Here is a 16,351-nt window from a genome sequence, read left to right as displayed (position 1 = left end):
AGATAGCTAGGGGAATGAAAGAAAAAGAATCGAGTCTTGAATTGAAAAAGATAAGCTCTGTTGTTCTAAAAAGTAAAGTATAGTCTCTAAAATGAAAAGAAGCCAAAAAGGCTCAAGTGTTCTAAAAAAAAAGAAAAGAAAAGAGGGTAATCGCTGTAAAAGAAAAGAGCTGTGTGAATAGGTAAACACCAAGACTTGGAAATCAAAACAAAAGTGAGTCCCCTAGTGAAAAGAAAGCAATTGAGAGAGTGAGGATTTTGAGAAAAGCTTTGAGTGGAGTGTGGGGTGTGATGAGTCCTGCCCTTGTATGCATCGGTTGCTTTTTACCTTTAGCATTCTGCCAAAGTTTGGTCGTTCATTGAGTGATCCCATTGTTGCATTACACCCGCTTGAATATTGATGAGATCATTTTTGTCTCATGACCTTACCCTAGCCAAGCCAGCCTATTTGAACATTGCATCATTTGATTCACCGGTTACGAGCTTAATGAATGTGAAAGAGTTGAATGTGATAATGACTTGTGGAGATTCTGTGCTTTAATTGTAAAATATCTGAGTATGGCTTTGCATTGCATATTTGAGCATGAATCCAAGTTCTCTTTGTGATCACTTCTCTCTAAAAAGGAAATATGAGCTCCATCTGCATTAAAACCTCTTTCTTCTCATTTGTTCTCTTTGCTTAAGGACAAGCAAAGGACAAGTGTGGGGGAGTTGATATGTCTATATTTTACATCATTTAGAGTGCATTTTGGAGTCCTCATTATGTGTTTTCCCCATGTAAATTGAGTCTTTAGGCATGAAAATAGGATTTAGGGCTTGCATTAGGTCCCAAAGAGTTTTGCATGTTTTGAAGTCCTTATCAGGTGCTTTGGGAGTCATTTGGAGCCTAAGAAGAGGAGCAGAGAAGAAGACGGTGAAGAAAAAGGTCAAAAATGGTGAAAACCGCTTGGAGGAATTTCTCGGCCAAATCGCGTACCGGACGGACAGAAACCTCGGCCAAAATCCTTACCGATCGTTCAACCTCGACCAAAAAGCTTACCGATCGCTCAGCACCGACCAAAGTCCGTACCGATCGACCAAAGTCAGCCTGGGTCGAAGATCAGGTGTAAATACCGCGGGTTGAGTTTTTGGCCGAGGCGAAGGAATTTTTACGACCAAAAAGCTTACCGCGGTACACAGCCCTCGGTCATTTTCCTTACCGCGGGAAGCTTTTCTCGACCAACATTACGCGCATCCGAGAACCGAACGGTGGAGTACAAAGATCACGGCGGACGGAACCTTTCCGGACCGAACCAGCTTGCCCGGTCTTCATCAAAGTTTGAGATCTTTGAAAGACCCTGTTCGAGCCCAACTCACTCTTTCTTCAAAAGAGCCCTAATTATGTGTGTTTTAAAAGATCTTTCAAAGATCTCAAACGTTAACCTTAGATTTTCTTAGAGAGAGTTTTTGTTTTTGAGAGTTTTTGGGGAGACAAGTCTGAAACTCTGTTCCGGAGAGAGAAGATTTCGAACCCCTGTTTATTAATCTATTTACTGCTTACTGCAAGTTATTCAATCATGCTTATTGCTTCAATCTCCATGTCTGAGTAGTTTGCTTGTTAGGTTTAGGGTTCTCATAAAGGATTTCATTGGATGTTAGATTGATTGGTTAGTTAGGGTTCATACTCTATTTAGTTCTTCACCATAGGTTGTTCTTAAAGCTAATTCTGGACTGGCCACCTAGAACTTAGATCTTAGGTTGCTTAATTGACACGGAAGTGTAATTGAATAACTGGAAAGAACCTAGGGTGAGCAAAGTAGCTATTCGCAAAGGAATTTGGTTTAGATACTTTGTGAACATATCGAACTTGAGCATTAAAGCTGGTTTAAATCTTTAGGGTTTGCAAAGGAATTTGGAATTCTAAGATTTTGACTTAGATAATTCTCACAACGGAAGTTGGTTAATTATAATTCTGTGATTCGAGTTCAAGAACTGTACTTAAACCTGAACCCTGACTAATCGATTGATCTGCATGCATTGATTTCCTGAGAAACTCCCTAAGCCTAATCTCCATCCATCTGAATCTTACAAACCGTTTTTATTGCTGCTTAGTCTAATTCTGTTGCATTGCTATTTATTTACAATATTTCTGCTTAGCGTAATTCAATCTCTATAAGGTTTATTGAGTGATCTCATGTCTCTGTGGTTCGACCCCTACATACTACAACTGCACATCTGTGCTCTTGCAGAGTAGCTTAGGGATTAAATTTTGAGCATATCAAGTTTTGGCGCCGTTGCCGGGGACTTGATTTCGCCATTAAACCTAGTTTTTGAGTTTCGACTAAGTTTTTCGACTTAGTGTCGAGCGATACCACTTGTGGTGTCGCGCGACACCTTCTTTTCTTTAACCTAGTTTACTTATTTTCGTTTTCTCTCTTTGTTTTTGGTGTTTCAGGTTTATGCATACTCGTGGAACTAGGAGCAACAAGGACATCCCGCTAGTGAATTTGAGCAACGAACAGCTAGCTGAGTTAGAGCGAACGAGGCGGAAAGCAAGAGATCCGGCAATGATGGAAAACGCCAATGGACTTGTTCGTGATGATGATGGAACCTGGAGAGACCGAGAGGGTCATCTGTGCAATGCGAGAGGCCAAAGGATTGATGGAGATGGTAACATCATTCCACCAGCTCCTTTACCAGTGGATGTAGTTGACCAGAATCCACCACCTGCACCGCGTGGTAATGCTGTGATCGTTCCACATCAGAGGAATGCTTGATATGTTCATAATTTGCATCATTTAGGTTGCATAAATCATTCCAAATCATGTTTTATTTCATGCATTTTAGGTCCTTAGGGTTTGTTTTAGAACTTAGGAGATGCATTAGGTCCCAATCAGTCTATTGCATGTTTTGAGTGTCTATCAGGTGAATGTGGAGCTGAAAAGATGAATCAAGGAGGTGGAATGGTGAGCAAAGCTTGAAAAAGTGGAAAAATTGGGTCCTGGGAGATTATCGGCCATTCTCGCTGGCCAGGAAGGTTTTACCGGCCATTTCCATGTACCGCGGGAAGCTTTACCGGCCATTTTCATGTACCGCGAATGAAGTGTATCGGCCAAAATCTCCGGGTATGAACGTGTCTCAGAAATCGCCTGTCCGGGGAGCCTTCCGGTCCGATTCAGACGGCGGGTGCTTCATAGAAGTTGGAGAGCATTGTATCACGGTCTCTTAGCAAGTGGAATCGTGGAATTCGGACGCGTGAGCAGAGAGATAAGCTTGTCGGAAGGAACCCCAGTCTCGCAGCTATTCCGGACCGAACAGATCAGTCCTAAAGGATGCGAAGGACGGTGCACTTCCAGGCCGATTTAGTTTCCGGGTCCTTCATGAGAACCAGAGACATTTGAGTCTTCTTTCCAGAACGTCCAAGAGCATTCAATTCGGATCTATGAGCAGAAAGATACACTCTCCGGAATGGACACATGTCTAGACGCCTCTCTCTGGTCGCGTACATGCACTGCAAAGATGTGCCCTCCAGGAAGCCTTACACTTCCCAAGCACCGAAGTTTCCTTCACCAAAGTTGGAGATAAATGAGTCCTCTGTCTTCAGCAACCGAAATCATTCAATTCGGACAAGTCTCATAGGAGTTACACTCTCCGGAATGCGAAGTGGTCTAAGCTGCTCTGGATGCTGCGAGATGGTCTTGCGACTTGGTTAACCCGCAGGCCTGAAGATGAACGCCTGAATGCTGATGCTGCGAGTTGATATGTGCGGGTAAACTATCACTGGAAGAGGTCTGAAGCTCAAGAGCAAGAGAAATGCTAAGTCCACAATCGTGCGACTTAGGCATGCGAGTTAGCCGCGCCTGTTGAGCTCATCGAAAACTTGGCATCCAGCAATAGCACCAAGAATGCAGATCTAGAGCGAAAGAAGCAAGCTGGGAACATGGATAGATCGCAGATCGCTGAGGTCAAAGCTAAACTTGATTCTGTGCACAGCCTTTTAGTGGGTAAGAAATCTGTCAGATTCGCACAGGAGGTGGAGAGTTTCGAACCTGAGGATGCAGCTGAGGAAGAGGATGTCAACTTTTTCAGTGGATCAGGATTTCAGGGTCAGAGGTTTGGTAATCAGCAAGGTAACAGAAGCTACAGTGGAAATTACAGTGGAAACAATCAGAGGAATACCTTCAACAGTAATCAGAACTTCTCTGGTTACACGCCTAAGCCTCAGTACCAGAAACCTTTTTCGAGCAACAATTTTTCCAGAAACTACAGCACTCCTTCATCTCAACCTCAAAATCCTGACAATGAGATGAAGTCTATGCTGGAACAGATTCTGGAAGGTCAGCAGAAGCTCACCGTGGACTTTAATGGGAAGATGGATGCTCTCTACCTCGATCTGAATGGAAAAATCGAAGTTCTGAACACCCATGTCAAGCAGCTCGATACACAGGTAGCCCAAACTGCAGGTTCTGTTAAAAGGCAAGAGGGTTTTCTTCCTGGGAAGACTGACACCAATCCAAGGCATCACTGCAGTGCTATCACGTTGAGGAGTGGTAAAAATCTGAGTTCTGAGCCCACGAAGACGCCTCCTACACCTGAAGTCGTGGACTTAGAAGATTCTGAAGAAATTCCTGAGATTGCAGAGCCGGTGACGAGCGACACCATCACTAGTGTCGCGCGTCACCAATTGCAGAGCGAAGCTGTTGATATTCCGAATCCGAAATCTGCAGAGGAGAAAGTCTACAAACCTAAAGTTCCTTACCCAAGGAGCCCTAGGAAGTCCAAGCAAGAGCTTGATGATGCACGATGCAAAGCTCTGATGGAAAAGCTTGTGATTGAGATACCTTTGGTTGATGCTGTAAAAATCACTCCTGTCATCAGACGTTATGTGAAGCGAATGGTAACCAATAATCTCAGCCATGAACAGGGAGTGATGATGATATCTGAGCAAGTCAGTGCAGTGATTCAGAACCGAATTCCAGAGAAGCTGTCTGATCCAGGAAGCTTTGTCTTGGATTGCTCTATCTTCACAGAGAGATTCAAGAGATCGCTGTTTGATCTGGGTTCAAGGGTTAATCTCATGCCCTATTCGGTAGCTGTCAATCTCGGCATGACTGATTTCAAGCCAACAAGGATCTAACTCATCCTAGCTGATCGTTCGACAAGGATACCTGAAGGGGTGCTAGAAGATGTTCCAATCAAGGTTGGAGACTGCATGATACCGACTGACTTTGTGGTTTTGGAGTATGGAGAGGAGCCTAAAGATCCTCTTATCCTTGGGAGACCTTTTCTAGCTACAGCAGGTGCTATTATCGATGTCAGGAAAGGCATGATTGCTCTGAATGTTGGAGATCTGGTGATGAACTTTGACATGGACAAGCTGATGAAGAAGCCCACCATCGATGGTCAGACCTTCTATGTCGATACTCTCACAGAGTTTGCTGAGGAGTTTCTCCATGAGATGCTGCCTACAGACCCACTTGAGAGAGCTCTGACCACGTTTGCCTCTGAGGTCGAACACTTGGACGAAATTTCAGTATCTTACTCAAAGATGTTGGACTCCAGCGAGCATGCGATGCAGCTGGCATCGCAGGTTGAACAGCTTGAGACTCCTGCGAAGGTGAAGCAGTTATCCGACTGGAGTGAGGAGAAAGCCCCTAAGATTGAGTTCAAACAACTCCCTGCAGGACTTAGGTACGCATTCCTGGGCTCTAATTCTACTTATCCAGTCATTATCGATTTTTCTTTGAACAATGCTGAGGTTACCTTACTACTGAGCAAGCTGCGCAAGCATCGCAAAGCTTTTGGCTATTCTCTTGATGATATTTCAGGTATCTCACCAGAATTGTGCATGCACCGAATCCACCTGGAGGATGAGTCGAAGTCGTCGATTGAGCACCAGCACAGGTTGAACCCTAACCTGAAAGACGTCGTCAAAAAGGAGATCATGAAGCTGCTGGAAGCTGGAATCATCTATCCAATTTCAGATAGTGCCTGGGTGAGTCCTGTGCACGTGGTTCCTAAGAAAGGAGGGGTTACTGTTGTGAAGAATGACAAGGATGAGTTGATTCCGACGCGCACAGTGACTGGACACAGGATGTGCATCGATTACAGGAAGCTGAATGCAGCGACCAGGAAAGATCACTTTCCATTGCCCTTTATTGATCAGATGCTGGAGAGACTTGCAAGCCATCCCTACTACTGCTTCCTCGATGGGTACTCAGGATTTTTCCAGATCCCTATCCACCCAGACGATCAGGAGAAGACCACCTTTACATGTCCATACGGCACTTTCGCATATCGCAGGAAGCCCTTTGGACTCTGTAATGCTCCTGCGACGTTTCAGAGATGTATGATGTCCATCTTCACTGACATGATTGAGGATTTCATGGAGGTCTTTATGGATGATTTCTCAGTCTACGGATCATCTTTTAAGGACTGTCTGGATAATCTCTGCAAGGTTCTGGCTCGCTGTGAAGAGAAACACTTGGTCCTTAACTGGGAAAAGTGTCACTTTATGGTCAGAGATGGGATTGTGCTTGGACACAAGGTTTCTGCAGCTGGTATCGAAGTGGACCGTGCGAAGATCGACGTCATGACGAGCTTGCCACCACCCGATTCTGCGAAATCGGTTAGAAGTTTTCTGGGTCATGCAGGCTTCTATCGTCGCTTCATCAAAGATTTCAGCAAGATTGCACGCCCTCTTACTGCTCTGCTCTGCAAAGATGCTAAGTTTGAGTTTACAGATGAGTGCCTTGCTGCGTTCGAACAGATCAAGCATGCCCTGATAAGCGCCCCCATTGTGCAGCCTCCTGACTGGAATTTGCCTTTTGAGGTGATGTGTGATGCTAGTGATTTTGCTGTTGGTGCTGTTCTAGGACAGAAGAAGGATAAAAAGCTTCATGCCATCTACTATGCCAGTCGAACTCTGGATGATGCTCAAAGGAATTATGCTACTACTGAGAAAGAGCTGTTGGCTGTGGTCTTTGCTTTTGAGAAATTTCGGCCATACCTTGTGGGATCGAAAGTGATTGTGCACACAGACCATTCTGCACTCAAAAACTTGATGCGGAAGAAGGATGCGAAGCCTAGGTTGCTGCGATGGGTGTTACTCCTTCAGGAATTCGATATTGAGGTCAAGGACAAGAAGGGTGTTGAGAATGGTGTGGCAGATCATCTCTCACGCATCAGGGTTGAAGACGACGTACCCATAGACGATTTCCTGCGAGAAGAGAATGTGTATTATGTGGAAACCAAGTCCCAGAGCAGTTTGGACGAAGAATTGCAGGTTTTTCGAGTTGGAGGAACGTTAGTGACGAGCGACACCACCACTAGTGTCGCGCGTCACCTTTCTCAGGCGAACACAGAGACCTCCCAAATTCGAAACAGACTTCCTGAGACCAGTTCAGCTGCTGTATCCGCTACCCAACGCCCTTGGTATGCCGATATTGCCAATTATCTCGCTGCAGAGGCTGAGCCTGAGAACTTTAAGGGCTATGCAAAGAAGAAGTTCTTGAGAGAGCTGCGAAGATACCACTGGGATGAGCCATATCTGTACAAGCACTGTTCTGATGGGATTTACAGAAGATGCATTGCAGAGTCAGAAGTTCCAGAAGTGCTGTTTCATTGTCATGGATCCGAATATGCTGGACACTTTGCAACATTCAAAACAGTGTCTAAGGTTCTTCAAGCAGGCTTCTGGTGGCCCACCATGTTTCGCGACGCACATGCATTCATCTCGCAGTGCGATGCTTGTCAGAGGAGAGGAAAGATCAGCAAAAGACATGAGATGCCACAGAATTTCATCCTTGAGGTTGAGGTATTCGACTGCTGGGGTATCGATTTCATGGGTCCTTTTCCCTCTTCTTATGGGAACAAGTACATCCTGGTTGCTGTTGATTATGTCTCAAAGTGGGTCGAAGCCATTGCCAGTCCCACCAACGACTCTTCAGTGGTCCTTAAGATGTTCAAGACCATCATCTTTCCTCGATTTGGAGTGCCTCGAATTGTTATAAGTGATGGTGGTACTCACTTTATTAACAAGATTTTTGAAAAACTCCTAAGGAAGCATGGAGTTCGTCATCGAGTTGCCACTCCTTATCACCCTCAGACGAGTGGACAGGTCGAAGTCTCAAATCGACAGATCAAAGAGATTCTGGAGAAGACAGTGCGAAAAACTCGAAAGGATTGGGCTGCGAAGTTGGACGATGCACTCTGGGCGTACAGGACAGCGTTCAAAACACCTCTAGGCACCACACCTTTCCACCTGCTCTATGGAAAGCCCTGTCACCTTCCAGTGGAGATCGAACACAAAGCAGCCTGGGCGATAAAGCTGATGAATTTCGACATCAAGTCTGCTGCAGAGAGGAGACTGATACAACTGAATGAGTTGGACGAAATCAGGTACCATGCCTATGAGAATTCGAAGTTGCACAAAGAGAGGACCAAGGCGTATCACGATTCCAAAATCCTCTCCAGGCAATTCGAACCGAATGATCAGGTAATTCTGTATAATTCTCGTTTGCAATTGTTTCCTGGTAAACTTCGTTCTCGATGGTCAGGTCCTTTCATAGTCAAAGAGGTTCGCCCCTATGGTGCTATCGTCCTCCTCACACCAGATGGTAGCAGGGAGTTCACAGTCAATGGACAAAGGGTGAAGCACTACTCGGCCAAAGCTGAGATTCCGGATGGACATATCGTGCCTCTGGATGGTGCACCTCCTGCTTGAATCGCCATCAAGTCAAGCTAATGACTTAAAACAAGCGCTTGGTGGAAGGCAATCCACTGGTGAGTCTGTAAATAAGTCTTTTGTTTCAGTGATTTTCGTTTTTCTTTTCGTGTTTTAGGTGAAGCAGAGGCTGGTGTCGAGCGACACTACCTTCGGTGTCGCTTGTCACTTGTTTTCTCTATATATAAAAACAAAAAAAAAAAAAAAAAATTAGGAAATCAGGAAACCGAAGTCAAACCAGAAATTCGGATTGGTCTGCTGCAATTCGGTACGAGGAAAACAAGTGTCGCACGATACCATCATCAGTGTCGCGCGTCACCATCATTGCAGCCAGGTAAGTTATCTGTTTTTCCTGTGTTTCTCTGTTTCTTTTCTTTTGTCACCAACTTCGGATTTGATTACACTGGGGACAGTGTTATTCAAGTCTGGGGGAGGTAGTTGCTGACATTGTGTTTGTTTTTTTTAAGAGTCAGTTGTGTCAAAACGTTTTTAAGTCAAAACCTGTTGGAGATCATGATGCTTTTCCTGGAATTATTGTGCTGACTTTTCACCTAAGTGACCACTGCTGCAAATTCAGACTAGATCCGACTAATGAAAAATCCAAAGGCTGACCAGTTGACTAGAGGCGTCCATGTTTCCAACAGAATCCACTAACCTGAGCTAAGTACTGAACTTCACTTTTAACTCGCTGATGTGACTAATGCCTTAGAGCTTGATTCCTTATTCGTACTTGATCAATGAAAGCCTGTGTGAAATTTAATGAAGTGATTTCTCTCCCTTGTGACGAGCTAAGAAAGAAAGAAAAATGGCAAAAAGATTGAGATGATTTTCACTTAGGAGTGAAGGGCTAAGAATGTTTCCAATGATCCCATTATTTCACTTCTAAGTTGGAATGATCACACAAAGGAAGGAAGTGAGGGGTAGGAATGTTTCCCATGACCCCACTATTCGCTGAAAACCTTTGATACAAGGTAAGGGGACAACTTGGGGACTTGGTGGCAAACACCATCAGTACTCGCAGCTTTACCCTTATCGAGTATATGCCATAAAAAAATGATGATGAGTGTGCGAAAAGAATAAGTCTGGGGGAGAGAAAAGTACCAAAGTTTGTATGGCTGATTTGTTTGAGTACAGAATGGGAAAGAATCTAGTAGGTTCTGGGCATTGGAATCATCAGTGAGATCCAGCGATGAGGGTTTATGGACAATGTTGTGAAATTTTGGATTTAGTCTGGAAAGCTGTGAATGTCTGCGGAGAAGTACATGGTGGTTCGATTTGGAATGATGAAGCAGTAGTTAAGTTGCAGGGTGAACGGTCAAAGCGATGTTCCAATGAAAGGTTGAGTCTCTGTGTTTTCAAACTTCTTTCTCCTGTTTGGTGTTCTGTTTGCTTGAGGGCAAGCAAATGCTAAGTCTGGGGGAGTTGATATATCATGGTTTTTATGGTTTTTAACCATGGTAAATGTCTTATTTATAGAGTCTTTTTAGTGTCTTTCGAGTCTTTTGGAGTCTTTTCAGGTCATAGGTACGTTTGGAGCTTAACTGGAGACTTTGGAGCACTTTGGAGCTTAATCAGGATCAAATTCGTCAAGTATGGATTTTGTGCTTTAGTGACGCTCGACACCATGGAGAGTGACGCGCGACACTTGTTAGAGAAATAAGGAAAAGGCGATTTTGTTTCCTATTTGAAGAAGGAGTTGGGCCCAAACGTTTTCAAGGAAGCCCAAAACGTGTCTTAGAGATATATATATAGGATTTTTATTCCCTTTTTACGTTAACCTTAGATTTTCTTAGAGAGAGTTTTTGTTTTTGAGAGTTTTTGGGGAGACAAGTCTGAAACTCTGTTCCGGAGAGAGAAGATTTCGAACCCCTGTTTATTAATCTATTTACTGCTTACTGCAAGTTATTCAATCATGCTTATTGCTTCAATCTCCATGTCTGAGTAGTTTGCTTGTTAGGTTTAGGGTTCTCATAAAGGATTTCATTGGATGTTAGATTGATTGGTTAGTTAGGGTTCATAATCTATTTAGTTCTTCACCATAGGTTGTTCTTAAAACTAATTCTGGATTGGCCACCTAGAACTTAGATCTTAGGTTGCTTAATTGACACGGAAGTGTAATTGAATAACTGGAAAGAACCTAGGGTGAGCAAAGTAGCTATTCGAAAAGGAATTTGGTTTAGATACTTTGTGAACATATCGAACTTGAGCATTAAAGCTGGTTTAAATCTTTAGGGTTTGCAAAGGAATTTGGAATTCTAGGATTTTGACTTAGATAATTCTCACAACGGAAGTTGGTTAATTATAATTCTGTGATTCGAGTTCAAGAACTGTGCTTAAACCTGAACCCTGACTAATCGATTGATCTGCATGCATTGATTTCCTGAGAAACTCCCTAAGCCTAATCTCCATCCATCTGAATCTTACAAACCGTTTTTATTGCTGCTTAGTCTAATTCTGTTGCATTGCTATTTATTTACAATATTTCTGCTTACCGTAATTCAATCTCTATAAGGTTTATTGAGTGATCTCTTGTCTCTGTGGTTCGACCCCTACATACTACAACTGCACATCTGTGCTCTTGCAGAGTAGCTTAGGGATTAAACTTTGAGCATATCAGCGTTGGTACTGCGGTCTGGTTTCCCGTGCCAGCCGCCGCACCTTCCTTATTTTCAGCACCTTTATCCGATGTCTCGGCAAAGTCCTCACGACCCATCGCCTCCTGACCATCCTGGTCAACCATCGGTCTTTTCCCGTTGCTCTTCTCTCTTTCCCCAGCCTCAGGTTCGGTGGGGTTGAGAGCAGGCTCTTCATCCACATTGGCCTGACTTGGTTCGGCATTCTCCTTATTCTTTTTACTTTTTCCCGTCTTGTTGCTTTTACCCATCTGCAGAAATCGTTTAGTTAGTGCATCCTAACTATTACCAAGATCTCTAGACAAGCCTAAGCAACAACCTAGCGCAAGACCCTTTAGCCGATGAGTGGTGTACCCAAAACCCAACAGAACTGTCCTAGGAGCAAGCATGCTCTGATACCAACTTGAAACACCCCATCCCGAACTCTAAGCCCGTGGAGGTTGTTCCCGGTCGGACCGCTATACGGCTCCGACCCCATCAGTCCAATTTTAGGGTCAAGTCCTTTGTTTAAGTCATATTCGATATGTGTATTCTGAGATTCACTAAGTTAGAGTCAATATGTATTTATAGAAGACAGAAATGGATATTTTATTGATATAATAAAGGATTCATTACAACTTATGAGTCTGCATATAAGCTATTATAAGAGTACATGATCCTATCTATCCGTTTCAATACACCACTCATCCGCTTGGCTAACTGGTCCGCGCGCCTAGGCCAAATCCCTTCTTGGATCGCCATCCTTTCCTGAAAGGTCAATAGTATAAGTCTATGCAATTTTGGCTAAGTATATGCATGCACATGAATGCATTTCATGCCTATGATTCCCGACCCGAATTTGACCCACGATGACTATTCTAATCCGGATCATGGATCAGCCTTGGACAGGCCGAGTCTTGGCGAGATCCGTTCGGACTCCCAAGCCGCTCAACCGTCGCGCCAACCAGATCCGGTCCATATCCGTACGACCAATCGCGCATCATCGCCGGCCCAATCTCAATTCCATGTGATATGTTCATAATTTGCATCATTTAGGTTGCATAAATCATTCCAAATCATGTTTTATTTCATGCATTTTAGGTCCTTAGGGTTTGTTTTAGAACTTAGGAGATGCATTATGTCCCAATGAGTCTTTGCATGTTTTGAGTGTCTATCAGGTGAATATGGAGCTGAAAAGATGAATCCAGGAGGTGGAATGGTGAGCAAAGCTTGAAAAAGTGGAAAAATTGGGTCTTGGGAGGTTATCGGCCATTCTCGCTGGCCAGAAAGGTTTTACCGGCCATTTTCATGTACCGCGGGAAGCTTTACCGGCCATTTTCATGTACCGCGAATGAAGTATTTCGGCCAAAATCTCCGGGTGTGAACGTGTCTCAGAAATCGCCTGTCCGGGGAGCCTTCCGGTCCGATTCGGATGGCGGGTGCTTCATAGAAGTTGGAGAAGACTTGATCACGGTTTCATAGCAAGTAGAATCGTAGAATTCGGACGCGTGAGCAGAGAGTTAAGCTCGTCGGAAGGAACCCCTGTCTCGCAGGTATTCCGGACCGAGCAGATCAGTTCTGAAGGATGCGAAGGACGGTGCACTTCCAGGCCGATTCAGTTTCCGGGGCCTTCATGAGAATCAGAGACATTTGAGTCCTCTTTCCAGAACATATGAGATCAGTCAATTCGGAGCTTTGAGAAGAAAGATACGGTCTCCGGAATGGACACATGTCTAGACGCCTCTCTCTGGTCGTGTAAATGCACTGCAAAGATATGCCCTCCAGGAAGCCTTACACTTCCCAAGCATCGAAACTTCCTTGACCAAAGTCGGAGATAAATGAGTCCTCTGTCTTCTGCAACCGGAATCACTCAATTCGGACAAGTCTCCAGGAAGTTACACTCTCCGGAATGCGAGATGTCCCAGACAGCCCAGAGCAACTAAGTTAAGCATGCCGCGATAGAATGCCACGGTCCACACTTGGCCGTGGCAACTTTTGTGCACCCTCGGCAAATGGCACGATCTTCATGCCACGGTCTACACTTGACCGTGGCAAACACACACTTGGCTGAGAGGAACTTCTTGCAACCTTCGGCGATTGACACGGCCAAAATGCCACGGTCTGAGGCTTGACCGTGGCAACTTCTTGCAACCTTCGGCGATTGGCACGAGCTGAATGCCACGGTCTGGGACTTGACCGTGGCAAATGAACAAGTGGCTGGAGACAACTTCTACACAGTTTCGGCTTTTGACACGATTTCAAAGCCACGGTCTGAGACTAGACCGTGGCAAACATATACTTGGTTGGGAAGGACTTCACATGCATGCGGGTTTTGGCACGGTCTGAATGCCACGGTCTGGGGGCTTGACCGTGGCAACCTTTACACATCTTCGGCGTTTGACACAGTAGCTTGCCACGAGTTCCAGATGAAGCTTGATCAGACCGTGGCATCAAAATGAATCAAGAACACAAATGAAGGCTTTGACACGGTCAGGAATGCCACGGTCACACCAAGGACACACCAGACCGTGGCAAACCCTTCTTTTCCCATCAAGGCCGGGTCAGTACCCGGTTTGTTCCTGGTTGACCCGGTTCGCCCAAGCCTCCTTTATAAGGTTTTTAGACCTAATTTGTAGAGAAGACTGAATCGACTTTTAGTCTTCTTTCCCCTTTTGTGAAAAACTACTTAATACACTTGTTTTAGAGAGCTTAATATCGATTTGCAGTTTCTTTCCATCTTGTTCATCATTTCTTATCATCAAAATCAACTTCTAATCATGATTAACAACACATCTTGCAAAGGATTTAGTGTGTTGATCATGATTAGTGAGTAGTTACCTTAATGAGGTTCTAGATGTGTAGGTTAGGGTGCTAAAGTGTTAGATTAGGAGTGCTTAGGGCTAGATTCATTGATTCCTTTCTCTAAACAACTGTTCTCTATACTAGATCCTTGATAATCACTTGAGATCTAGATTCTGGAAATTTCATGCACCAAAAGTGTTTGATGAAATTCCTGAAAGAGTTGTATTAGAGGTTTAAGCATTTTTCTGCATGATGATGTATTGTTATTTGCTTGAATGATCATTGAGAACTGTTTATTAATGCATATTGATTCATATTTCACAAATGGGAATTTAATTTGAAAATGGATTAGTATAGGGGTTAATACCTTCATGAGAGGATTAACCTAGATTAGAGTTCTTAATCATTTGAATCATGTCTCATCATTGTCATTAGTATTTCTAGTTTAACACCAAAGCACCCTAACCAACTATCATGTCTAGAATCTCATGCCTCCATCATATCATATTCACATCATTTGTCATTGTCATTTGTCTTTAAACCTGTTTAAGTTGTTAGTTGTCATTAGTTAATCAAAATCACTCTTGTTTGCTTGAATTAAGAACTTGATCACATAGTTTAGTGTCTACCACCACATCTGGATTGATAAACCTCTTTGTGCTACATTGACAAGGGGATTGATAGCCCTGAGACCCTAAAAAGTCTTATCTATCAATTGGCGCCGTTGCCAAATTGTGGTTTGTTTAGCATTAAGCTCTGATCTGTTCTTGAGATCAAGTGCTTACTTTCTTGTTTTTACTGATTCCTTTCAAGTTCTGTTTGTGATTTCAGGTGTATGAACACCAGGTCTAGATCAAGAAGCTGTGGTCCACCTTTCCCTCTCAACGACAACATCAACCTTTTGGTACCAAGGAGGAGAAGGGACAGACGTGGTAGACAGATTGATCAGGCTGACATGGAAGAACAAAGAGACCACGTTGTGGATATAGAACAACCGGTTCAGGAGCAACAGGCTCAGGGTATTGGAGCTGGAAATGGAGTTGGTCAAGGGTTTCATCAGGGTAATGTTCATCAGGAACAGGTGCACCAACAAGCTTATGTCCACCAGGGACAAGCTCAAGCTCATCAACAGAGGCATCAGGCCAATGTTCAACAAAGACAACAAGTGCACCACCAACCCCACCCTTTCCAACCACAGCAAAGGAGATATGAGCAACCCCAAGTCTATGTTGGAGAGAATGACAGGGCCAATGCTCATCAGTATGGAGCTGGTATTCAGGCACCACCTGTGCATAACAACAACTTTGAAGTGAAGGCATCTTTGCTGAATATGGTCCAGAACTCAAAGTTCCATGGGTTAGCAATGGAAGATCCTTTGGAACACTTGGACCAGTTTGATAAGGTGTGTGATCTGACCAAGATAAATGGAGTTTCAGAAGACAGCTTCAAGCTAAGACTATTCCCATTCAGTCTTGGTGATAAAGCTCATCAATGGGAGAAGAATCTTCCAAGAGGCTCCATTCAAACCTGGGAGCAATGCAAGCAAGCCTTCTTATCTAAGTTCTTCTCGACCTCAAGAACTGCAAAACTGAGGAACCAAATCTCTAGCTTCACTCAGCACAGCAATGAAAGTTTTGGTGAAGCATATGAGAGATTCAGGAGCTACACAAACCAATGCCCACACCATGGGTTTAGTGAGGCTTTTCTTCTCAGCACACTGTATAGGGGAGCTCTTCCCAAGATTAGAAACCAGCTGGATACTGCTTCCAATGGGAACTTTCTGGGTAAAGAGATACATGCTGCTTTGGAGCTAGTGGAGAACTTAGCATTGAGCAATGATACTTATGGTGAAGACTATGACAGATCAAATAGATCTGAAGGTTCAAGCTCAGAACAGAGGCTCTCAAGAGAAGTTAAGGAGTTGAGGAGTGAATTAGACAAGCTGAAATTCACCACTCAGAAGCCAATGCATTTTGTTGGAGAGTATGAGGAACCTTCTCAAATCTTTGAGAACATAAGTGAAGAAGGTCTTACCCAAGAGGAGCTCAACTACATTGGGAATCAGAGGTTCCAAAGATATCAGTATGGTAATGCCAATCCAAACCTCTCTTACAGGAACACCAATGTAGCTAACCCACAAGACCAGGTCTATCCCCATTCTCAAGCTCCAAAGAACTTTGTTCCCAAGAACAACTTTCAAGGGTCATTCCAACCCAAGAATCAATTTGGTCAGA

The 16,351-nt window shown here is 44.0% G+C and overlaps 1 protein-coding gene and 1 non-coding gene across 2 annotated transcripts; one reads left to right on the top strand and one right to left on the bottom strand.

The window, feature by feature from the left end:
• The first annotated feature begins 6,387 nt into the window (after positions 1–6,387).
• LOC112089122 lies at positions 6,388–8,703 on the top strand. Its single transcript, XM_024160098.1, has 3 exons — positions 6,388–6,895; positions 7,445–7,581; positions 7,720–8,703. The coding sequence occupies exons 1-3, from the start codon at positions 6,493–6,495 to the stop codon at positions 8,701–8,703; spliced, it is 1,524 nt and encodes a 507-aa protein (XP_024015866.1). The 5' UTR covers positions 6,388–6,492.
• A 6,999-nt stretch (positions 8,704–15,702) lies between these two features.
• Positions 15,703–15,809, bottom strand: LOC112089405. Its single transcript, XR_002901043.1, has one exon. It is a non-coding gene; the product is annotated as a small nucleolar RNA R71 (small nucleolar RNA).
• Positions 15,810–16,351: the final 542 nt, after the last annotated feature.

This window comes from Eutrema salsugineum, unplaced genomic scaffold, assembly GCF_000478725.1.
Source record: "Eutrema salsugineum unplaced genomic scaffold, Eutsalg1_0 scaffold_12, whole genome shotgun sequence".
In the NCBI taxonomy this organism is placed as follows: Eukaryota; Viridiplantae; Streptophyta; class Magnoliopsida; order Brassicales; family Brassicaceae; genus Eutrema; species Eutrema salsugineum.
This window is presented reverse-complemented; position numbering and strand designations above follow the sequence as displayed.

What these genes read in the sequence shown, in the direction of transcription:
- LOC112089122 (XM_024160098.1), top strand. Translation starts at nt 6,493, where the DNA reads ATGGTCAGAGATGGGATTGTGCTTGGACACAAGGTTTCTGCAGCTGGT. An exon ending in TCATGCCATCTACTATGCCA is followed by an intron (nt 6,896 to 7,444) that starts GTCGAACTCTGG and finishes ATCTCGCTGCAG; the next exon opens with AGGCTGAGCCTGAGAACTTT. An exon ending in GATGCATTGCAGAGTCAGAA is followed by an intron (nt 7,582 to 7,719) that starts GTTCCAGAAGTG and finishes TTCATCTCGCAG; the next exon opens with TGCGATGCTTGTCAGAGGAG.